The sequence below is a fragment of the Haemorhous mexicanus genome, chromosome 21 (genome assembly GCF_027477595.1).
Source record: "Haemorhous mexicanus isolate bHaeMex1 chromosome 21, bHaeMex1.pri, whole genome shotgun sequence".
Taxonomy (NCBI): domain Eukaryota; kingdom Metazoa; phylum Chordata; class Aves; order Passeriformes; family Fringillidae; genus Haemorhous; species Haemorhous mexicanus.
In genome coordinates this window covers 1,252,372-1,277,629 of record NC_082361.1, presented here as the reverse complement: position 1 = coordinate 1,277,629, position 25,258 = coordinate 1,252,372, and the positions used below count along the sequence as shown (strand labels likewise).

Below are 25,258 nucleotides of genomic sequence, written 5' to 3'. Positions count from 1 at the left end.
TCTATTAAATCCTTAAGTTCTTTTGTTTCATCCACACCAAGATATTGGTTTTACAAAACCCAGTGGTGTAAGGGCACAGATTAATGTCTATTGCTACCATTCTAAACTGCTTCGAGTAGGGAGACATTGGAAAGCATAAGATGTCTTCAGTGATCAGCAAACTCAGAATTACTTCCCTACAAAGAAGAACAGGAAGCTTTCAGTCCAGATTAATCTTTAAACTGCTGATACTGACAGAACTAAAGCTAGAATTATAAGAAGGGGATGCACAGGATAGAGCTAAAACTAAAATAACAGAGATCAAAACCAGAAGACAAAATAAATACTTATTTCCAGTCCTGTTTGTTACATGTTTCTCCCATCTTCATTTGAGGTCTTCAGATCTTTTCTCTGCACTGGTTAATGACTTTGGTGATACCTCGAGCCCACATTAAAGCACGCTTGATGAATCTTTTGAGTTTGCTTTACTGTGCACTTAAGGGGATATTTCTCTTGATAACCATCTGTTCTTCAACCTACCCAGAAATGTAGTTTTCCTGCAAATCGAAGCCAAACTCCAGGAGTCCTGCAAACTGCAAATTTTGAATGGATTATATTTTAAATTCTTTTTTCCCCTGTAATTTTGTCAGCAAATTATACAGCAGCTAAAACTTGCAAAAAAATATAATTAGGTAAAATCGTACTCCAATGGTCAAGAAATCCACAAAGCCTGGCTTACAAAATGAAATGCGAAGTGTTTTGAAACATTTTACAGGCTGCCTGTAATAATTATACAAACGAGTTTAAATGCAGAAGTTGAATGGGAACACCTACTTTAAGCAGGCTTTTTTGGGGATTTAATAATTTTTTAATTTATTTGTGTTTGATCAGAGTATTTTTTTCTCATAACCTTTTTGACACTCTATAAATTTAATAGAGATGTGTTTTAAGTGCTCAGGCCATGAATACTGAATTTGTTTCTCTCCTGCCTCTTTGTATTTATATTCTGAGACAGCAGAGTTGCCTGGTGACAGTCCCCCCACTTCCACAGCAGCTGGCAAGCCCTCCTTGTCCTGGGGATATGAAAGAATCAGTTAACTAATATTTCAGGCTCTGATTTAAATGTGACAGTCTGGAAGTGCCAATACCATGCAGAGCAGGATTTACAAGCTAAGATTTTTCTAAAAGTCTCAGAAGCAATAAAGAAAGAAAACTAAAAAGACCTTTATCACATCTAGCATACATGCAGCAAAAATTAATCCTGATTAATTAATTAATCCAAATTAGTGCATCATCTAGAGTTTAACAATACCAGACACAAGCAGTAATTGTCTAAATCTGTTAACTTAGATTCTCAGAATGCAAATTCTCAGGCTAAGACCAAAGCAACCAGAGCTTTGACAGCTTTACAAGAAACAGTCACCTCTTTAATATTTACAGGACATGTATTTCAGATGGCTTCTGAATGATATCTGCTGGCCTGAGATCACTTCCTCTGCTGAAGGGCCAAGCACATGCCCCCAACCAATTTCTCTGAGCTCACTTTGTACAGCAGCAAAAATAAAAGTTATATTTGATAAAATTAGAGCTTATAGCCAACTGAATTAATACCCAATTGTATTAATTAGCATACTAAGCACATTCATTTCAAAAAATCCTTATTCAATTAATTTTACAAGAAATTTTTATGTAATGATACATTTTCTACTTTCCTGTGTCAACCAAATAACTTTTAACTTGGTTTTTGCTCTGAAGAAAATCAGATTTAACATTTTAATTTCATATTGCTTTTTAGCAATAGTGTATTAAAAGGAACTTGTGTAAAACCACAATGTGGCCATGGCAATCAATCAACTGCATTACAAAAAAAAAAGGAATTGCTAATGAAAACAAACGGTATTTTCCAACACACTGCCGGGCTTTTCAGTACCAGAAAATACTTTGAGTTTTATAAATATTTTCCAAGCTGTATTATTTTTGTCATTTTTGGGTTTAGCTTTAGTGATAGTTTGACCATTTAAATTTGGTAATAATCTATATTTCCTATGTCTTAGAGAACATTTTACAATTGTTTGACTTTTTAAAAATTTCTTTCCAAACTTCACCAACCACAATAACTTCAGATGGACATATTGTCAGAGATATACACAAAGCACTGCAGAAATCCATTCACTGCAGCATGGATTGCCACATATCAGGTCTAACCTGAACTGACTGAAAAAGGACGTGGAACAGAAGTGTTGTAGCCAACCATAAGTTCTTGAAGTGTTGTACTAAAACAGGAGAAACAACAACCCTTCTCTTGAGCAACTGGGTAATTGCCTGAACTACAGAGAGAAACCTTCTTTGTTACACATGCAACAGTGAATACTGATTTCTAAGCCTCAAGCTATGTAACTTTCTAATTCAAACACTGACCCCACGTTCATACTCTCAGTATTGATAGTCTCCAACTGTTTCCAGGCTCCAAGTGCCCGTGTGCTGCTGCAGTGGAGCAGCACCGCTCCCAGACACTGCTCTGTCACCAACTGCACAAATTCCCTGGGAGGGGAACCTCCAGCACAGCAACTGCACAGCTCAGAGAGAGCAGAGCTGCACCAGCAGCTGGGCCTTGATGGCTTCTGTTAGTGCACCTCTGCTTAGCTCAGGATGCTTCAGTGATCCGTAGGGCACTGAAACAAAACAAACAACTCCATCAAAGATGAAAGGCTGAAAACCTCGCTCTCCATTCCACTGGTCCCTGCAGTGGAGATGTCACCACAAATGCTTTTGGGCATGTGCAGTAGGATACAGCTTATCTGCCACACCATAAATCTGATTCATCCATGTCCTTACCAACAAAGGACAGACAACCCTCACGAGCATTTCTGGGGAGCTGATTTCATAGTGGAGCTCTGCTTGTAGCTTTTCTAGTGTAGCCACACTTAGAGCTTCACCCTCCCTGCACTGATAACCCCAGAAACCTGGGATAAGGAACAGAACTGACCAAGGGTTTCCACGGTCACCAACGCATTCTTGAGCTCTGAGGCGTTCCAAGTTCATATATTAAAAGATCATACAGAAGAGAGAGCACTAATTATTTTATTGGGACACTTCAGAACTTGGCCTTGTACCCTTCAGTATTCAGCCTCACCTTTTTGTTTCAGTTTGAGCTATGCAACATACCAACTCACCACTGCTATTAGTGCTGCCCATTCTTTCAAAATGGTAAAACAGTAAAAATCTGTAAGAACAGGTAAGCTGGAATAAAGTTAAAAAAACCCAAAAAACCAGAGATTGGTCTCAGTGAGCCTCACATAAGGCTGCAGCATCACTGAGGTCCCATGAAAGCCTTCAAGCAAAGTACTAAATGGGAGGAAAGTTTCTAAGAACAGGAAAAGCATCCAATATGCACCCCAACAAAACATTTCCAAGGAGTCAGAAATGTTGATGACAGAAGTTGAACTTCTTGAACACCATTCAAAACTTAGTGGGGGTGAGGGGAAGGAGGTCCTAAGATGGAAAAATACATCTCATGGAGCTAATGACCGCGAGATGAAAGAAAAACAAAATCACTTCATGTCTGGCTGCTCAGAATGACTTCTCTCTTTTGGAGGAAAGTTCATTAACTGGACAGCATCAGGCAGCACAACAGAGCCGTGGATATATCGACACTTGCAGGACTGACCTAGCTCATGGCTGCAGTGCTTTCAGTTACATTAGCAAAGCTCACTATGCTGTGTGCAGTGCTCAAACCAAAGGAAGGTCTCTGTGAAAGTAAGTTTAGCACATTTAAAGCAGTGCTGTCGGCTTGAAGAAAAATTTGGTTTAGATAAAAAGGAGTTTGCTGATATTCAGTGCAGCTAGACAGGAAATCTATCATCTTGCTAAAAAAATTTAAAACATTTCAGCTACTGTAGAAAAGGCACGGGTATCAAAAGCATTTTTAACCACAAAAAATGCTTTCAGACACTTGATACTTCCAAGATGTATGAGAGCATACATCCAGCTATCAAAATGCTCCTGAGAGAGTGGAGTAGTCCAGTTCTGAGCAAGAACAGCATTTCACAATCACGTCACAGCCCTGGAAATCAGCGTATATAAACCCAGCAATTTCACTAATTTCCTTTCTCTTTCCCTGGCCCAGCTTTAAGAAACCACAAACTCCCAACGAAACTTTCAGCCCTTTTCAAAGCTCTGCAGATTTGTTTCAATCTGGTCACCCTTTGCAGCAGATTTGCTGAAAACAATCTTTTTCCTTCACTACCAATTCCAAAGGTAATCTAAAACTGTAACTTGAATCCACTTGTACAAACTCTCTGCACAGGCTGATGATCCAGGCTGGCTGAAGTGCAGCTGGCCATTGACTCTGGGAGTGGGATGCTGGGGGAAACACTTCTCACAAATCTGATAAACCAGAAGGAAGCTCAAGAGCTGGGCAGCTCTTATCACACACCAGCACACCTTGAGCAGAACCTGTTCTGTTCTCATTGTCTCATTCCATGTCTAATTGGGATTCTAACTCTCTGCTCCCCAGCTGCTTTCTCCAGGTCTGAATTCACACTGCTCTCGTACTCTCATCGGAAGAATTTCAGGCACTGATGACCAATTTAGTGTAATTTCTAAATTACACCCCCTTTTTGCTAAACTCTCATTAGCACTACGCCCAAACACCCTTTTTGAGAACAGAAATTAATGATATTTATCACAAATTACTCATTGAAAAATAAACATAAATCACTAACGCTAGTACCACAACATCAATGCTCCATGCCATGACTGTTCCACAGAGGCTCCACAGCCTTTTCTTAAGTGACCAAACTAATGATGAAGTTCTCTCCATCTTTTTACACAAGTATATACGTTTAATTTTTAAACATGAAAGATTAAATTAGAACTTACCCACACAAACACAACTCCTTTTAAAAAGGCTCAAACCACTGTATTTACATCTGCAAGTACTCACGTTGTTACTACAACCTTTATAACCAAGCTTAGGTTTGCTTCAAACAAAACAGGGTTCTCGGTGATAGAGGCCCAAGAAAAAGCCCTGCATACAGTTAGTCTACAAAGAATTAACTGGATTAATTAGCAAGGGATTTGAGAAGCAGCTTGGAGCTAGAAAACCAAAACACTAAATTGTTTAAATACTTTGGCATTGGATCAAGGTTTCTAGGCAGCCCTATGTTCCATTCTCTCCTTTTTTTTTTTGCTCGGTGTTTTAACACATTTAACCTGACGAGGTACTTTTTCATGAGATATGAATGACACTGTCAAAATACTAAAAAAGAAGATGTGAATTAAAAAATGCCACAAGCTGTTAGCAATTCTGCCAACATGTATGAGCCCAGGCAACATTAATTAAAAATCAATAGCTTAGGACATAAATAGCTCTTATCTCTGTTATAGTATATCTCTAACATAACTCTTTATTAAAGAAAAAAAAGGGGGAAAAAAGCCAGTGTCTATGCTATTATGCTGACTGAATTGACCACAACAAAGCAAAAGGAATAAGGCAAAAACCCTGAGCAAAGAAACCCTTATGAGAAAGGGAGGACAGGCATATGAATGATTGGAATGCTTCAGCCTTGTACTATCATTAACACATAACTGGCTGGAAACAGCCACACTGCAAATACTTGGAGAACAAGTTACCAGGAAGAACATTCCATGTTTTCAGTGCTAATATGATTCTATACAAAATCCTTCTTGCCAAGGAAATAAAAATAACATGCACATCTTTCTGTCAGTTAGAAGTCTGTAATCTGTATCTTCCTGAGTTTATTAATCAGTATTTTTATTTTGCATCTCAACTAAAGATTGTCAATTCTCTGATAATTATAAAATAAAGATGAGAAAAAGCAGGAAATTGCACTCAACCTTTATTTCCTTTAGCAACACCGTCTTCAAACTAAAGTTACATTAGCAGGCATCAAATCCAAAAGACTTTAGATTAACTAGGAACTTAAACCATGGCTTTCAACAGCTGTTTTCACACTTGCAGAGAGCCAAACCTTTGAAAGACTCAAATCCATTTTCTAACACAATAAATATCACATAAAGTCACCCAAGCTGGATGTGCAGTTTGGGTCTGTCGTAACTCCCAGACAACCGTGACAATTAAGATTTCTGAAAAGTTTCTACAGAAAATTAACATTACATAGAAGATGTAAAATCATACTGAAGTGGAAAGGCTAAGCTTAGTTTTCTTTTTGTCTAACAACTCCTGCTTTATTCAATGACTATTAATGACAGGCATATCAAATGCTTCCATCAAGCCACAGTAGCCTGTAATCAAAGATGAAGAATTCAAACAAATGGAAACATTGCACTGTGTCAGCTGGAGTTTGAGTCCTACCTTGCACCTCTACTTCAGCACATTCCTACTTCTTCCCATCCCCTTGCCATAATCCCAGCTCCCAAAAATGTATTGATTGAAGTGCAGCACAACAAAATCAAAGGTTCTATTCATAAAGCACAGACACCAAGTGTCAGCACAGGGAAACAGAAGACCCCACTTTTCACAAGATCTTTTCATTGAGCTACAGTCAGAAATTATGTATTTCATTCTGAACTGTCCAAATTCCATTCCAGCTATTGCCATTCCCAGGTAACCTTGTTTAAGGTGCACTGAATACAAGGTTTTGTTGCTGCATTGGATAAAACACAATTCTTCATCTATAAAGTTAATTATGCAATCTTAATTTTTAGGTAGAGAAGTACATTAGAACATAGAACTGCCTTTATTAGAGTTCCTCTAAACAGAACAAATTTAAATTCCACCAAGTTCCCTCAATAATGCTTTTTGTCATTGGAAAATACAAACTAGCTCTTTATTAACATTTCAACCATTGTCTCCATGGAAGGTTCAAGAAAACAAAACAATTCTGAGACCTTGTTAAATCATCTGTCTCCATTTTACTTGATCATTATAAATAAAATGGAATAGAAGAGGCACAAGTAATTTGTAAACTCTTTCAAAGGATCTGATTTACATTTTTCTTCTACAAAGATGAAGATCTCCCCATAACATGCTTCATTTGTGTTAAATATTAAATTAAGACACTCATACTACATATATGGCAAAAATGAAATATAATTTTGATATGTTTTGGAATTATTTTCAGCAGTCTAACGCTGTTTATAATACTGGTGCAAATACTGCCACCAGTCAAGAAACAAACATTAAAAAGGTGTCCTTTAAGCTTCCCTTTAAGGCATCTACCATAATCGTATAATTTGCTCTGGACATCATTAAAATGTAAAGTTAATGAGGATTCAGCTGAAAACAGAAGAAATGTAACCTATTTTCAGGCAAAACTTCTAACACTGCAATCAGAGGGAAAACCTCTTTGATGTCTCTTTGTCTCTTCTCATTAATTTTCTTTTGGTTTAAAAAAACACAAAGGCTGTTTAAACTAAAAAATGCATAGAAGTTTAAACATGGTAATTATAGTGGAGCTGCAATGAGGTCATTAGGTTTTTGAAACTTTGAGATAAACAAAATTGAGACGTATGACTATTTTAAAAACATGTCAATACCTAATTTTAATTGTCCATGTGACTGATACCCACTGTATTCTAAGGATTTAGTCTAGATACAGAATTGTTTCAAGATGATTTAGTGAAGGACAGAATCCCATGGCCAGGGTAGAGCAAAGCAATCAAGACATACATCAACAGGATAAGCTGTAATTACTGTATCACTGGATGCCACATTCAGTATTTCTAAGAGCAACAAAACACACTTTTGCAATCCGTGCAAGAGAGATGGCAAATTGTGAGATTTTACTACTCTTTACCTCTACATTAAGGAGTAAAATACTGAACAAGTTAAATAATTGCATTTACTCACTACATCTATTCTTCTTTATGAACACTGCCAAGTACACACAAAGCTGCACACTTCTGCTTGAACACGTTAATTCTTTCCAGCAGAAAATACCTTAAAGAGGAATCTTTAATTACATCATATTGATGCACTGGGTGGGATATACTGCAGTGGCAGATATTTCTAGCAACTCATTTATAAGTAAATTTTCCCAAACACAAACTAAAAACAATTTTTACCACTACTGTCTATAAAAGAAGATGATGGATCATCACAAACAGGCCTTAACAAATACACAGGGCAAATATAATCTGATCTTTAGTGCAGAAGGAATTTAATCACAATGAAGTAAAATAATCATATTTATAACACTTTTCTGTGTGCCAGGATCACCTCTAGAAAAAATGGAGTAAGATGACATCAATATTTTATTTTGTGGCAAACATAAAAAAAATAATAATAATAATGTTAATGCATTTGTGGACAGAGGTTACAGCTTTAAGAGAGGGTTATTTACCCTCAAGAATCTTTTCTATGTGTTTGATAAACTCTTCAAATTAAACTGAGTCAATGACCAACAGACAAGCATCAGATAAAATCAGAAACTGCTTTAGGTGCAAGTGAAGCACAACTCCAGAAGAAAATTTCATATTTACTTCAAGGAAAGCTTTGGCAGTTGGGGTTTGGTTTTGGGGGTTTTTGCATTTTACCTTTCCTCTGCCATGTTTTATTAGGATTTGCTCTCCCCTTGCCCACAGAGCAGCTCTGTCCTACAGCATGCACCAGCTTCTGCTCCAGCAGAGCTGCTCCTCCCATGCTGGGACCCAGCCCTGCCTGTCTGCACTCCCTCAGTGCAGATTCACACAAACACCAAGCACAGCACTGCAATAACACCGAATCAAATACACAGCTTACCAACAGGAAACACCAGCAACCTGCCTCTGCCTCTGCCCAGACTGTGGTGCTCAATCAGCCATTCTGGCTTCACATTTTCACTCTTGCCTTGAGTCTGCATTAAGTATTTTTGATAGGTGTTTCTCCACAGACTGATAATCTGGCTTTAGAACCTCTGGATCAGAAGACCTCAAGGCTCTCCAAAGTGTCTTACAGATAGAAATTGGAGACATTTACTTAAGGAGTGCAATAATGTAAGAATCAATTCATGAAGAGGTCATGCTACCACTATTTATACTCTGAACTACGCTGTCTCAAAGTAAATGATTCTTCCAGGGAACCAATATGGGATTGAGTTAACACCTGTAGAATGCAATGGGAGTCGTGAGTCCAATTCCCTTCACCACCACTTGAAATCCCAGCACAAATTCTAATGGTAGATACTCCAGGCAGGAAAGTGTTCAGATAAAACTCTCCAGACTATAACCAATTCCAGACAAGATATTATCAGTATCAGTCATCTCTTCCTATCTCTCTGTCCAAGGTTATCATCCTCAAAATGGAAGCCCAACTTCCTTCATTTCTATTTCACTCTTCCATGAAATAAGTAATATTAAAACACATATAAAAAGCTGCTTCCATCTTAAAAAAAGACATAAAAATCATCTTCCCAGGAGCCAAAAATCTGTCAGCATCTGGAATTTTGACAAATGGTTTACCAAAACTTGCTAGCCCAAGAAGGAGCAAAATGTAAATTGACTCTGGTAGCACAGAAGGTGGAGTTTAGGATTTGTTTAGATTTGATCTTGGGTTTTGACAACTGCTGAAGTAAAACAATAGTCTAGCATTAATTTTACACTTATTTGATAATAATCTAACCTCAAATCATCTCTTGTAAACTCATTTTCAATTTCTAAAAAAACTAACACCCAAACCACAAATGAACAGTAAAAATCAACACAAAACAAAACCAACAAAAAACCACAGGAAAACCTAACAATGTCACTTTTTGTTCATGACAAAAAATACCACACCAAAGGCAGGCAGCCCATGCCTTGGGCACTCTGACAGGCCTCTTTGAATTCCAGTTCACATTCTCTTCCTGCAAGGAACTCCCCATAACAAAAAGAACCAGCAATACAAATAAATCTAGTTTATCATTTACTGCCCCAAACTTGCTCTGCCTGAGCGCTGCACTTGAAGCAGTGCTGTGCTCAGTGCTTTAGCAGAGCTCTGTAGTGCTCTGCTACAGCTACCAACCCACACACAGACCCTAAATTCCAGTGTTTCCATTGAAAACGTTCATAGGAAGCATCATCCAACTGTGGATGGACTTAGGGGACCATGCTAACTCCAGGGAAAGGAACTACCCAAAGTCCCAGTTCTGAAATCTACAGGGAGCCTCCTTTAAAGTCATTACTACTTTGTTTCTTTTTCACCTGAATGACACTCGGATTGAAAGTCCTTTACAGCTATGTCTGCATCCTGGTTAACTACAGATGCACTAAGCTTTGAGCAGAAGTTAACACTCATTAACAAGATTACCTGTTGTGATTCAGAACAACCAAAAAACAAACCCCCTTGGAAATGCCTATGACTGAGAGTGAACCAAAGTTTAAACTACTCCCTTAAATAAAGTCACACACACATACCCCTTTAACATCAACGTCTGGACTCTGCTCAAAGTACAATCTCTTTGCAGTTGCTGGCATGGCAGCCCTATTCTTAAAGCAGCACAGTAAGAGAGAGTCTATTGCAACAAGTGCTTCACCAAATTCTTAAATGCTTCAAATGCTGAAATCTTAAATGTTTCAGTAATATTGGGAATCTAATTCGAGTCTCTCAAGAACTCTTTTAAAGGAAAAACCACTCAAATTCATCTCTAAATTCAAGGAAAAGTATTGCTGGTGAGTGAAAATAATTTGTTAGAATCACTAGAAAAACCCTCCCTAAGAAAGTTTCAGTTTAGCAGTTAATTCCAACCTGCAGTTAAAAAGGCACTAGCTGTCAGTCAGTTTTCTCACCCAACTCTATCATGAAAAGAAAAACTGACAGATCACAGGAGCTTGCCTTTGTAAACCAATTCGGGAACTTTCATGCTTCTTATTTGTTAGGTTAAAGGTTAAATTGCTGACCTCTGCCCTCCTGCTTAGCAGCCTTTCCCTTTTTCTGTAAAGCTTTATTTTGGGGCTGTATTTACATGGATTAGTCTCTTTTCACGCTAAGAAGGAATCTGTTCACAGCCAAAGCCTTAGTTCTGGTTGTACAAAAAGCAGTCACAATTATTCAGCAGCAGACAATGACCATATTGTGGATTTACAAAAAAACCACCTCAGCCATGGCAAGTTCTGTCCTTGCTGCACAAAACAATAGAAGAAAAATCTTATCAAGCATTCAAGAGAAAGCAAACAAAGCAGGCCCACTGTGAACTTGATGAAGATGTCAAGCTCCTTTAAAAATATATAAATCAACAAAAGAGTTTAAAGTCTTGTGAGTGAGACTTTCTGTGCTGAATTTTTCCGTCTAGTTAAACAGTGCCAGCATAGCAATATACTGCAGATTAGTAAATACTTGTGAAATAGGAAAGACTGTAGACAGAAGAAGTTAAAGCATGAAGCAAAAAGGCCAAAGAGCTCTCTTCCCACAAAACAGCACACAGCAACAGAGAAACACTCAGTTAGATTTGGTATTACTGGTTTGGGGGTTTATTAAAACTAGTACTATCAATCAGATAAGAATATGCCTAAAATGTGTTCAAAAAAATGTATGATGACTTGTAAAATGACAGATTCTAGTATTTTTTTCATAGGGTGAGTTTCTCTTCAAATTGAGTTCTGTATTTCATTTATACTGTAAAAACCAAACTGTAAACTGTCTTCACAAAACACAGCTCAAACTGTGCTATTGACTTACCCTGACACTGCAGTCCCAGCAAGCTCTTTGTTAAAATCTTCCACCTTGTTTGTACTTACAAGCAAAGCAATCAAATGGAAACAGAAAAACAAAGCAGCAGCTTAGGAGAATTAGAATTCCCAAATACCACCTACCTACTAGCTTTGGTTACTTTTCCAATCCTGCTTTAGGAAGTTTGGTGCAGCAACACAACACTGCAAAGATGGGATGGGAAAACTCGTGATATGGAATTCCAGCCCCCTCAAGAGGAAGCCCTTATTTAATGGAAAAAGACCTGAATTCTGCACTTCCCTTGACATTACTAAACCTTCAAGATTTTATTTATTTCTCAATACATAATGGGCATATTAGAACCAACAAAATGATTTCATCTTAAAAAAATAAAGGCTGCTCTGAAAGGTGCATGGGCAAGGTTTACAAACCTTTGAATGACCAACTCTTAACTTAATCCTAGTCCAGTAACTTGGCTTATGCTCAAGAAAATCCTTCATCAGTTTAGGAGGCACTGCTCTGCTATGTAACATTATAATCTATAACAAAATATAATGGTAGGGAGCAGCAGTGTGTCTGACAGAGACAGAAAGCTGCTAGTTCTCTCTACCTGGGAAAGTCCTACCATAGAAACCACAGTGACAACTGTAGAATAATTTTAAGGCCCAAGTACATCGTGACTTCTCCCAGTAGAGTTAAGGACTTCGATTAGTTTAAGTTATACATTTGTGATCTACTGGGGAGGGGGGGAGGGAGAGAAAGAGCTATTACAACCCAAGGCTAGAACATGAAAAGTAAAGAAGGAAGTACTTAAACTACTCACAAGCTTCTAGTAGGAACAAGATTAGTAGTACATGCTACTCTAGGAGCCAATTCAAATGCAAATTTCATCCTTTCACTCAAACAATGATAAACTACCTCAGAGTTAATAGTTTCCTTCTAAGATTCATCTCCCTTTTCAACCTAGCGGTATGTTTTCGAGAAAAGAAAGAAGCACATGGAGAGTCTTACAGCAAGACCTTTTAAATTCTGTCATAAAAGAAGTAGCATAAACTACGTTTCCTTTCCTAATCCAGTGAACATTTGTTAAACTCTAACATACCTACACTTTGTCCATGCGGTCGCGTTTAGGCTTCTAACTTACCATGGTTTTTGAAAAAAACACTCAGAAAGAAATCCTTTAGCTGTACTAAACCATTTCAGCTTTTTCCTTGAACACACAGCAAGAATTTATGCTACACTCACAAAAAGATGAAAGATGAGGTCCTTGGAGAGAAAGGCCTTTTGGCACACTACATGGTAAAGCTACAGATTTGACATACTTTTATAATGTCTGCTTTGGCAAGAACACAAAAACCCCACACAAAAGCATGGTACGTCCTCCCAGACAGGGGTGTAGGGGGTGTTTTACTCTTGTGAGCATTTACTTTCAAATGCTCTTACTTCAGAGACTATTTTGATCGGTTACTTTAGACTAACAAATTCTCTTTTGCTATATGAACAGTTTGACAGTCAGACTACAATTCTCACAGCCCTTTCTAACAAGAGAGAATCTTTGGCTGAAGTCCAGCAACAGCCTTAAATTTGTCACATCCTATTTTTGATGAATGATCTGCAGCAGTTTTAAGATCATAAAGTGCTTTGAAAGTTAAAAGAAAAATTTCACAAGTAGTAAGCTTTCACTTTCTTTATAAAGGTATTTAAACTAAATTTGCTAGGAGATCCTTTCTACTTCTGCATCTCAAAAAACCCGCACAAAACAATCTTCTGGCTGAGATTAAAAACATAGGAAACAGTTGCAATGCACTTCTCTACAATGTGTCAATAGCATAGAACTGGATATCTAGGAGTGCTTAAGTGAGTTTCAGCAGTTATCTTCTGTAAAAGAAACAATAAAAGTTCTTTGTAATTTACTACCTCAGTTTCTGTGAAGTTTCAGTATTATGAAATGCCACAACAAATACAAAAATCACAATCTTTTAAAATGCTTTTTTCCTTCCTTTACACAGAGATTAAAAATCAGAAAAGAAATCCAGTAAAATAGCTGTATTTCATGAAAAGCTTTTAATTATCCACATCATGTTCCAATGCATGAGAGAAGATCATGCACCAGAGTCACAAAAAATATTAGCTTTACTTTAAGCCAACATTTTCCCTAAAATATTTCATTTTTACAATAAAACCATGGCTATTTCCCCCTCTTTTTCTGAAAGCAAATGTGTGGGAGATGGTGAGAAGCATGAGAATTGCAAAGTTCCTGCTTGACATACTTATACCTGACACACACAACATAGATTTCTCACTAGACAAATTCCATGTACTGTCACTGTAAAAACACAAGCTCTGTTCTAGTTTGCAGCTTCTCACTTTTGGTGAGGAGGCTCCAGAGCAAAGCATCCCTACAAAGAGGAAATCAGGGGACAGGAGGCCTCTAAGGATGAACAAGGCACTCCTGGACAAACTAAACAAAAACAAGCAGCTTCCAGAGGCTGGAAGCAGGGAAACATGACCTGGAAGGAATGCAGAGGAACTGTCTGAACAGCCAGGCATCAGGTTAGGAAAGCTAAAGCCCTGCCAGAAGTAAATCTGGCCAAGGACACCAAGAAAAGCTTTAATAGGAACATTGGTAATGAAAGAAAGAACAGGACGAATACATGTCCTCTCAGAAAGGGGAATTACCAACTTCCACTGAAACACCAATCATTAGGCAAACAAATGATTTGGTGTTGTCTTCTCCTAAGGAAACATATATTTTAATATGAAATACTCATCTTCATGTGGCCAGTCAGAGCTGAAGCTATCCTGCTCCACAGTTCTCCAAAAAAAAAAGGACATCACATTTACTTAAGTAGGAAAAATCTGTAAATTTCCAAGTAAGACCTGTGAATTCAACAAAGAACAGCACAAAAAACACCTTTAAATACAACTGAATGCTGGAATTGTATAATCTACCAAAGATTTCATGTACCAAGAATATACAATGCTGAGCACAGATGATTATTATTTCTAAACAATCCTGAGGGGAAAGGACAGTGAGAGCACAGGAAGCTGATCCAGTGATCATTTCCAGTCTCAGTTCACACATTTCACTGTGGTTTAGCAAAGTTCTGCCTGGACTGAAATAAAACAATGTTTGCTTTTTCAACTTCTTTGGTTTCAATGACATTTTTCTCTTTGCACCTTATTAAGTGTACAAAATATTCCCCAATGATCCTGAAGCTTATATTTCTACTAATCAAATCTTAGGATCACAGGATAATTGAGGCAGGAAGGAACCTTGGGAGGTCTCTAGTCCAAACTCCTGCTCAAACACAGGCCAGGTGTGAGGTCAGACCTGGTTCTTCAGAGTTTTGAAGCAGTTTGGTCTTGAAAACCTCCAAGGATGGAGATGCACAACACCTCTTGAGTGACCTGGTGTAATACGTGACTCCTCGTGGTGAACAGGTTCCCCATATTCACTTGGAATGTCTCTTGATCCAGCCTGTCTCTGCTCCTTGTCCTCCTGCCATGCATCACATGGCGAGCCTGCACACCTCATCCCGATGGGTACACACCTCCCAGGTATGGAATGCTGCTGCTCAGCTTCCCTGGAGCCCCCTCCAGGGCTTCAGCTCACTCAGCACCTTTGCAGCCCTCCATTGAACTTGGTCTGGTTTACCAGCAGCTTTTGTGGAATCCAGAACAGATTTTTTTCTTCTGCAGTTGACTGTGAACTTCAAAATACATTAAAGCTTAAAATTTCAGTTGATACTTCACAGCCACATGGAAACATCCTTTGCTACTTTCTCACTTTTCCAATTTGCTCTCCCATCCCACCATGGCTGGGGGAGCGGGTGGCTGCGTGGGGCTGAGCTGCCAGCTGGGGTTAATGCACGACAGCTACACTCATTTTTGGATAACAAAATGGAGGCAAGTTTTACCATGCCACAAGCCAGACAATCCCCTACACTAGGGCAGTTACAGCTTTGGAGCAATTCTTCTTCTTCAAGACCAAGTCAGAAGACTGGTACCAGAATTAAGCACTATTATACAAGACACAAACTTCAAAAACAGCTGCCTTAGTTAATTTTGGGACCAATTAAACAGGGAGAAATAGTTTCAATCCTGCCTGACAATTTGCTTCTTACTCAACTTTTATGCATTTTACTTTTCTCAACAGTAGCTGCTCCTTGCCATGTAACATACATTCCCTGACTACAAAAAAAAGAGAAGTTAATCTATATTGTTAGGGTTTTGGCATGGAACAGACAGCCAAAAAGTGACACGGACTACATGGAGGTTTCTAGGTGTGTATTTCTGGAATGGTGATTTGCCTGGGATACAGTATGCAGCTGACACTGCAGAGAACAAGACAACCTTCATTCAGAACAGAAGGACAAAATATTTGGGTATACACAGATCTAAGGCTCCTGAGAATAAAGAACACTGTTTAAGTATAAAAAATTCGGTTGGGAAAAATCTCTTAAAAGATTCTTCAGAGAGAGCAACTTCAAAATATATGGCTAGTAAAAACAATTATTAAAATTATTTTTTTACTCCCTAAAAAGAATTTTGGAAGATTTTGCACCTACAAGTGCATACAACAAACCTAAAAACACAACTAAGTGAAACTCCCATAGAATCAGTTGGTTTATAGAACAAAATGTATACTAAATTCTCCAATTAAAAACCTGTAAAGTAGTTTCCGTGCTTTTTAACCCACCTTCCCACAGCAGGGAATTAATCCCTCCAGGGGGATGCAAACAAACTTCAAAGAGAAGATTATACCCAGACACTAGTACTGTACAATGTAATGTTTATGGTCAAATTTGTTCAGATTTTCTGGCACTAGAATCCAGGTCAGATGTGCAGAAACAAAGACCAGTTATTAAAAGGGCTCCTGCAGTTACATCAAATAGTTGTGATGGCACAGAGCAGTAGGACAAGCCAAAACTGTATTCCAGCTACAACTCCCATGGAGGCTTTGGCAGGCAAGGAAGGAGTTGCAGCTATTTGACTTTCACAGACAGTAACAAATACAGATATAAAAGGAGGTAAGTGGCTTTCCAGTCAATAAAATAGAGAAATCCTTTCTATTGGTCCATTACACCATATCTATCACACACACGTGATTGTTTAATAAAAGACAAAAGAAATACTACTTCAGTACATGCTGACTAATCATAATTATTTAATTCTGGCAAACTTCCTTTTATATCATTCTAGGGACTGAACCCTCATAACAGTACCTTGAACTAAATTTTGGCATTATGAATTTCAACCTTGGCTTTTCCTGCTTATTTGATCAAGTTCCTCAGGTGAGAGAAAAGTGCAATCAAAAATTCCCAAATGTACTTACATGTTGGTTTCAGCAGTTACAGGACTTCTCTATATTATTCAAAAATAATATTACAGAAAAATACCTGTGTAATTATGACTTGATAACAATGGTAAAAACAGTTAATCAAATCATATGGTGCATCCATGCCTAATTTCCAGATAAAGTAATTTATTAAAGTGAGAATTCTGGGAGCAGATAAAAATACTTCTGTAGACAAGTAAGAAAAAGGAAGAAGTAAAAATAAATTCCAAACAGGATGCTTTAAGAATATTTTTTTGGTTTAAAACTACCCTTTTTACATGAGCAGCAAACACCAATCTGAAAAAGCACTTACTTTTTCAACCTAATCAAGAAAAGAGTTATTTCTATTTTAAAAGACAAAAAGAGACAAAACAGTCACAGAAACCTGAAAATTGTCCACAATCAGGTACAGAACCACAAATTTCTAATTTTTAGTCCTAACTGTAAAAGATTCCATAGAACCAGTAATTAAGATATTTTTAGAAGGTAGAACAGCATAATGTTAAATACATTTCATTCTCTCACAATCCATGGTCCTTAAGAAGAGTTTTAGCCAATAAATAGGTAGAAACAGTGCAAACAGTACCTTTCCCAATGCAACTGACTCCTGAGTGGGTCACTTCTGCATACACCTCAAAGGTAGTTTCTGGATTTTGTCTGAAACAAAAGAAGGCATTTAGCACACTGAGAATTTGGTTTAAGTGCACTTGCAATGAGGCAGTCAGAAAGGGTTCTCAGCATGCACACAGTACAACAACAACTAGAGAATCTCCATTTCTTGGTTTACAGCCTTGAATGATTTCTCATCAGACCTTTGTAAGGTGCTAAATACAGGGATTTTTTCAGTAAAAAAAAAGGATTGGGAACTTTTCACCAAACTGAAAAGTCAAACTGTCCAACACTGAACAAGCAGCACCCAGATTCACATTTTCATTACTGAGATCCTTGGGTTCAACTTCATGACATCTATTTGCCCAGGAAAAGTAGGGAAAAAAAAAAAGTAGATGCAGTCGAGAGGAGGCAAAATCACTTTCTGCACACACTACAGAAAAACTTAAGAGGCTGTGTTTAGGATGAAGACAGTGCCCTTTTTAATACCTGTCAAAATATTTCTACCTCTTTGCCAAAAAAAGGCCATGCTGGAGAATATTACAAATGCACGAGGTTTGGTCTCATGAGACTCCAGAGTCTTAACTCCAGAAATTTGCCAGATGCATGGAAATAAGTGTGACAGTCAAAAACCATACCGCATTGAGCTAGAAGATGTAAATTATGCTTGAGGAAAGAGATTTACTTTGCCCAAGAGTTAGAAATACACCAGTAGTAAAAGTAAAAAGTTAATGATATTACTACAAAACAAATAAACAATTTAGTGTATCTTTTCCGTTCTCACTAATTGAACTCTCTGAGTGATGCTCTGGAATTACATCTCATAATGAGTATGCAAAGGCAGCAGGTGATCATATATGAAAGAATATTTTGACTTAAGTCTTGACTAACAATTTTAGCTACTCCAGATATTTTTTATGAGAGTAAAAAGACTGTAATCCTGAAATAAGTATTTTGCAGGTCTGAACATGTGACACTCTATTCTTGGACTTTCTGGTTAAAATCAAGAATCAAAATTGCATAATTACTGCTCCAAATTTACAGCTGCTTGTATAGTGATAATATTGTCTCCTATGTGTTAATGCAAACTAACATTAGAAAATTGCTGTGGTGTAACTTGTGAATTTTGTAACTTCCTTACAGCTAAGGACGAAAGTAATGACAAAACCCATAAATACACATGCTAGAATTCCTAACTGAATGATAATTTTAAAATTAAACTCATCTTACCCAACAATTCAAACCAAACATATAAGCATGCTGAGGAGTTCAGCTTAACTCTTCAGAGAATTTCTATTATTTTTAATCCTACTTTAACACCAAAAGGATTAAGGAAAACATTTCTAACCGTGCCACAGGCCCACTTAGCCTAACTCAAGTGGCTCTAAGCCAAACCCCACACCTATTTAAACTGACAGAAAAGCTACCATGGCTTTCAGTAGCACAGGATCACACTCCTCAGTTTTACAGAGCACCTCTCAGGAGCAACAATGGTTCACAACTCAATTAATGGTAATTTAATTTGCCACCAGTTCCCAACTGGTTTGTCGTAAGTAGCTGTTTTTTCAGAAAACTGCACTCATAAGTTATGAGAAATCCAAAGTCAGCTGTTATTGTGCAATATAAAAGCAAACTTGCATAAGTCTCACTGTGCTACTCAAGTTGCAGCCCATAACCTGCAAATACTGGGGTTTAGCTGCATTCCTACAGCCACGCCATGGGCTGAGGATGGAACGACACCCACAGAGCACCAGAAATGTATTTTTCCTTTTATACACACTGCTGGGCAGCCTAATCGTACCCTCCTTGTTTGTGTCTTTATTTTTAGCACCCTGTTGCCTTAATTAAAAGTTTATAAACTTTATATTTTTACAGCTAATGGTTAAAACAACAAACACCTTTTTAGTATTATGTTAGAATCCAAGTTCAAATTCTTAAGTAAAAGCACTGGGTAACACAGCTGGCAGGAGCACAGACTATATTCCAAACCTTTCAGACAAAAAGACATCACATTTTGTATTTTAATTTTCCATGACAAACGGCAGTTTATTTCTATGAACAGTGAATTAAAGTAGCCTTCCCAAGTGAGAATTTCAGTATTAAAGGTTGCATTCAACAACCAACACCTCAGTATGAGAATGAAGTCATTGTTGGATTGTGGATATTTTATAACTTTTCAGAGGCATTAAGGAAACAACTCACTATGAGACTTCATACAGTTTGCAAATACAGCATAAACATGATCAGAAATGTGTATTCTGTAGTCCAGTGTCACCTGAGAATTGCACAGAAACCCCAGCCCCAGCAATCCCCCACTGCACAAGAGCCTTGAACACACAGCAAGTTTTCCCTCCTCCCAACAATCACTTACGGACCCACGGTCACTTACCAAGTGAACAATAAGATGCAATTTTAAAAAATACATAGAACACAGAGGTACAAAGAGACATAATGCCTCACTTATTTGAGAACTAGGTAATTTCACAAGGAAATGCAATACTTCTCTGTAAACACTAACTGAGGAAGGAGCTATGAGGTATGAGAAAATAATACTTCTATGATAAATGCTAGTTGTATGAATTACTTCAAATCTCTGATCTAGAAATAACATCCGTTTCAAAGCAATCAATATGAAATTCAATTTTACACTGCAATAAGATATTTCAAATAAGACATTTATGCACCTTTTATGATCAAAAAATGTCGTTTTTATCAAACTGTAAGAGATTTATTCAGAATAAAATTAAATCAAGCCCTCCTCTGAAGCTGGATGGCTGGAGCCTATTTCAATTCTGTCAGGAGCATTTTTGGTACACACAGGAAAATGCAATAGCACTTAGGACAGAAAGTATCATTCTGCTGAAGAACTGAGGCGTAAGAATCTGACACTACCTGATAATTAGTTGTCCTGTAACAAGATTTAGTTGCTCAACTCTTGCAGAAAGTAAATTATTAGCAGAAACCTGTAATCACTAATTCAATTCAGAAACTATAACTGAAGCCTTGATTAATTTCCATATATTTAACTTTTTTGCCTGGTATTCCCTAGGTAGATAAATTTCATCTTAGTACATAACAAACGTTCTGTTAAATCTCTGAAGGCCTTCCCAGATGTACACTTGGCATCTATTGTGTCAGCAGTGAAATACAACCACCTCTAGAAAGGGACATGCCAACTGTTTTTACAGTGCAATGCCATTCTACTGAACAGATTGGTATTGACACATTACTTAAGACAAATAAATAAGAAATCCTTTGTGTCTTGTAACACGGAGTACAAAGGCTTGGGAGCAGTGACAGCAGCAGGTTAACAAGGCTCCTATGCTACCTCACCTGGCTGGCACAGAGTGCCTGGCACGTTCCCTGAGACATGCCCCAACAGAGAATTAACCCAGCACAACACTCAATGTAGCTTTTTTTTTTTTTGCCTGCAGCTATACAGAAGCCAAAAGCTTACAGGACTGCTGGCAATTCCTTGATTTCTTTCACTTCAGTCTGATGCAGCTACTGATACTTTTCTCTAAGCAATCTTTCACTCAAATGACTCATTATTATACACCCATCAGAAATCTAACTGACAGATTTGCCCAGGTTTCATGCAGAGTCTATCACAGTGCATGCAAGGGATCCTGTGCCAAGCAGTTTAATATCCCTCATAGTTATCAATCTACTGCAAGAAGCAAGGGATCTGACTGCTGGATGTTTACTGGGGCTCCAGCACATACTGGAGACACCCCTAAAGGAGATGTGCCTCACCCTACCCAGTTAACAAACAGTTCCCCCATTCACACTTCCAACCTGTCCCCATAGGGAAGTTACTTACCAACGTTAAAGTCTTTGTTGGATTAAACATCCAGCTCAGAAAGGCAGACCAGATCATACAGGCTCTCTCACTCTACATACTTTAAGACTGTTTTGAAATTTTGTCCGTACACTACTCGGGCACAGTGTTCTGTCCAAAGTGGAAAAAAGCAGTTTATTAAGTGTTGCTCGAGGCAAAGTTGCTTAATCACTCCGTGGACAAAGTGCTTTCTCACAAAGTCCAAGAAGAATGAAAAGCAATGTTTACCTGGGTTTATTATCTCTGCTGCTCTGGTGATTGGGAAAGACAAGTTCACACTGAAGGACTTAGCACAGAAAAAGTCCTTAACTCCGCTGGCTGCACTAAGTATTTCTAGCAGCTACAGCTCCCTGACACCAGTTCCTAGTTGGAGCATCTCACCTGCCTGATGACATTCTCATTCAGCAAAGTCTGCTCAAAGCCACTGAAGTCCAAACAGCCACCACAAACCCAAGGATGGCAAACACAGCCTGCGTACCACAAATTAAACTGCATTTAAAGTAAGCATCAACCTCTTAAAAGATTTAAGATAAGGTCATCATAAGAAGTAATTTTGGATCATAATCTTGAAGCGATCCAAGCAAGGGTGACTGCTGCAGGGTCTGAAGGTGCAAGTCAGAGATACAGCCTGCTCTGCTGCCAAAACACGTACAGTTTGCAATTCTACCTGTATTTGTAAGAGTTTAACCAGTTTCTCAGGCTTTCATTTCTCTGCAGCAACAGTTGAGAACACATACTCCAAAAAGGTGCAAAACTCATGCCCACAGTATGCTTAAGAAAGGAAGAAAGGTTCATCCCTTTCTGGAACCAACCAATTGCCACAGTGCTATCATTACAAACATTCATTACCCGCTTACATTTTCCTAAAACACCTGGCTGAAGAGACACGTTTTCATCTATTCAGCCTGTGGGCTTGGGAACACGAAGATGCGTCATCACACAAATTATGTCCCCTCCAGTCTTGTATCCAAGTTAAACAAAACAAGTGAAAAGTTAAAGCCCAATGTAATCCTGAAGAACACTGCGTTCAAGAAGGAAAAATAAGTGCTCAACCGCACTCGCTGAATAAAACAGGATCTCCCTGGGACTCTCCACTCTATAACCCTTTCACACACAGGAATGTCAGCACTCCCTGCTTGGCAATAGCTTTATAACACCTCTACCTGTGTCCGAGGAACTGAATTTTCCTGGAATGGCACATGAACAAACTGAGACTTTTAAAGTGACTATACCAAACATACCAACAAGGCTTACCAATAAATCAACAACCAATTTTATGAAAATTTTAAAAAAACCCAACATTAAGGGCATGGAGCTGCAGGCCCAGCACATCAATCACTTGCATCACTCCTCTCCTTCCCCCAAACCTCTTTGCTAATGCACTTTGGCTATTTCCTAGCCAGACTTTAGTCCTTCCGTCAGCACGCTCTGGGCAAAGAAATTTGCACTCCCTCGACCGCTCCACACCCCCGAACAGGCGTCGGCTGAGCTGGCAATGAAGATGTTCCCAACACAGCACCCCCGCCCTCCCTCAGGCCTGCACCGATAACATTGCACTGCCCTCCTCGCCCGGGCCGGAGAGCGGGAGGGGCAGCGGGCTGGGTGTGAGGCAGGGTCGGCTCTCGCCCCTCTCCTGGGGCAGGGCCGGAGGGTCCCGCCGGGGTCCCGCCCGCAGTTGGGGTCGTCCTGCCCGTCCCTCCGGCCGGCGGGGCAGAGAGCGCTCTCTCCCCTTCCTTCTCCCTCTCCTTCTCGCCCAAGCCGAGGCCCAAGGGCTCGGCCAGGGTCCCGCCCGCGCGGCCTCACAGGGAGCGGAGGGAGGGCGGGGAAGTCAGTCCCCTTCTCGCTCTCCCGAGGGCCTGAAGCAGGGCTGGAGAGCTGCGGAGGGCACTCACTTGATCCTGGATCCCATGGTCTCCGGGGGGCCGCATAGACCCGGGGCGGAGCGAAACACAGGCGGGGGCCGCAGGGCCGCGCTCTGTCCGCCGCTCGCCCCTCACTCCATCCCGGTCCGCGCCGCGGCGCCCCGGCCGAGTCACGGCGCGGAGGTTGCCGGGAGCTGTAGTGCGGCGGGGCCCGGGGCGGGCGCTCTGTCCCTGTCTGGGGCAACCGTCAGGGAAAGACCGGGGGGTTCTGCTCGTGGTGCTGAGCCACAGGAAAACAGGCAACGGGCAGGAACTGATGCACAGCAAGTTCCACTCGAACACGAGGCAGAATTTATTCACTGCGCGAGTGCCCGAGCACTGGAACAGTTTGTCCCGAGAGGATGTGGAGTCTCCCTCACGGGGAATATTCCAGAACCGTCAGGACACAATCCTGTACCATGTGTTCTCATGACTGTCGGGACAGGGAGGTTGGACCAGATGCCCCAAAAAGTCCCTTCCTACCCGACCTATCCTGTGTCTCTGTGACTGCGGCCGGGAGCGCCGGGGGTCGGCAATGGCAATGCGGAGTGGCCCCGCTCCCCTCAGGGAGATTCAGGCGGGAACCCCGCGGCGGGACGGGCCCCGCTCCCCTCAGGGAGATTCAGGCAGCACCGGCCGCGCTCCTTTCGGGATTCCTCAGCTGCCCGCCACGTTTAGCAGCTGACGAGCGGCCTGGAGTGACACCGAACAGCAGGGCCAGGCCGGGACTGACGGGGCCAAACCGCGTCACCGCTTGATCCCGAGCCCTGAATATCCCCTGATATCCAGGCCAGATGAGGAGCAGGACTGCCCATTTTGGAACACCCCGTGCAGAGGGGAACCGTCCCCATGGGCACAGGCTGGAGCCTCAGGCAGGAGCAGGTATTCCATGTCCAAGGATTGTGGAAGTCAAAGGAAAGAGGCAGAGGAAGAGGCTGGGAGGGGTGCCTTGCAGAGCTGTGACAGAGCATTGTGCATTGTGGGCACAGAGACCAAGGCCACTAAAAAGACATTAAAACGTGACTAGAGAGAATCTCAAGGCCAAGCAAGGTCATAAAGGGGACTGGAGATTTCTCAGAAATGGAATGCAGTCTGCTGAAAACACATCTTACATTGACTCAAAAATCACAGATAGACAGCTTTTGAAACAGCCGTGTTGGAGTTGGCAAACAGGAACAAACAGGTACCCAACTATTTCATAAAACATGATTTACGAGAAGTTTTCAGGAAGGTTTGGAGGATTTCTAGTATAATGTAGCAATTTTAAACTTTATTTAGAGTTGAGTATGATCTACAGTGAGAAATGAAAGAATTGAAAATTTGCCTTTAAAAGGCCTCCAAAGTGCAAATCATTGTGGACACCAAGTGTTTGGCTGAAGAACTTAGATAGAAAGATGGGAGAGAGTATATCCCATCCGAGATCCTTTAATACCCCATTTGCTCCCCAGAGAGCCTGGGTGGGAAGAATCATACCACCCTCATTCAAGTAATAAATTTAAAACGTGTTAAACACTATGCACAAAGTCCTGGAAGATTTATTCACAGTTACAGTAAGTCAAAGACATGTTTGGGGAGATGAGGAGGAGTGTTTCTGGTACTAATTTGAGTACTTGAGATGAGGTGCTTCCACCACAGGTTCCACCCACAGCCTCTGCCACAGCAGCCATGTGTAAGCTCAGACCTCAGCATTGAGCCCTGGCTTGTTCTGTGCTGGGGATATACCTGTCCCCAGCCCTGAGTCGTTGTTTGATCTGTAGTGCTGTTCCCTGTCTCCTTCAGTCATTCCCATATCCATGTAAAGGAGCTTTGTAACTAAAATTACAAAAAATTACAAAACTACAAAATGACTGTTCAGACAGGGATATTCTAACCCTTTAAACATATCTGTGCACCAAGGGTGGCACATATAGCCATCAAATGGTGGTGAGTTTAGAGAAATATTGTAAAAATTGGTTGCAAAAGCAAAAAAAAATGTCAGT

The 25,258-nt window shown here is 39.8% G+C and overlaps 1 protein-coding gene across 9 annotated transcripts in view; it reads right to left on the bottom strand.

Annotated features, from left to right (window-relative positions):
* DENND1A (DENN domain containing 1A) overlaps positions 1 to 23,425 on the bottom strand; it is a 147,530-nt gene extending 124,105 nt beyond the window's left edge. For all 9 annotated transcript variants that reach the window (XM_059864833.1, XM_059864837.1, XM_059864834.1 and 6 more), the window contains exons 1-2: positions 23,271 to 23,425; positions 17,515 to 17,585 (exon numbers count right to left, since the gene is read on the bottom strand). In XM_059864833.1, the coding sequence (XP_059720816.1) occupies positions 17,515 to 17,585; positions 23,271 to 23,287 (88 nt within the window). In that variant the 5' untranslated portion in view covers positions 23,288 to 23,425. The remainder of the gene's footprint in view (positions 1 to 17,514; positions 17,586 to 23,270) is intronic.
* Positions 23,426 to 25,258: the final 1,833 nt, after the last annotated feature.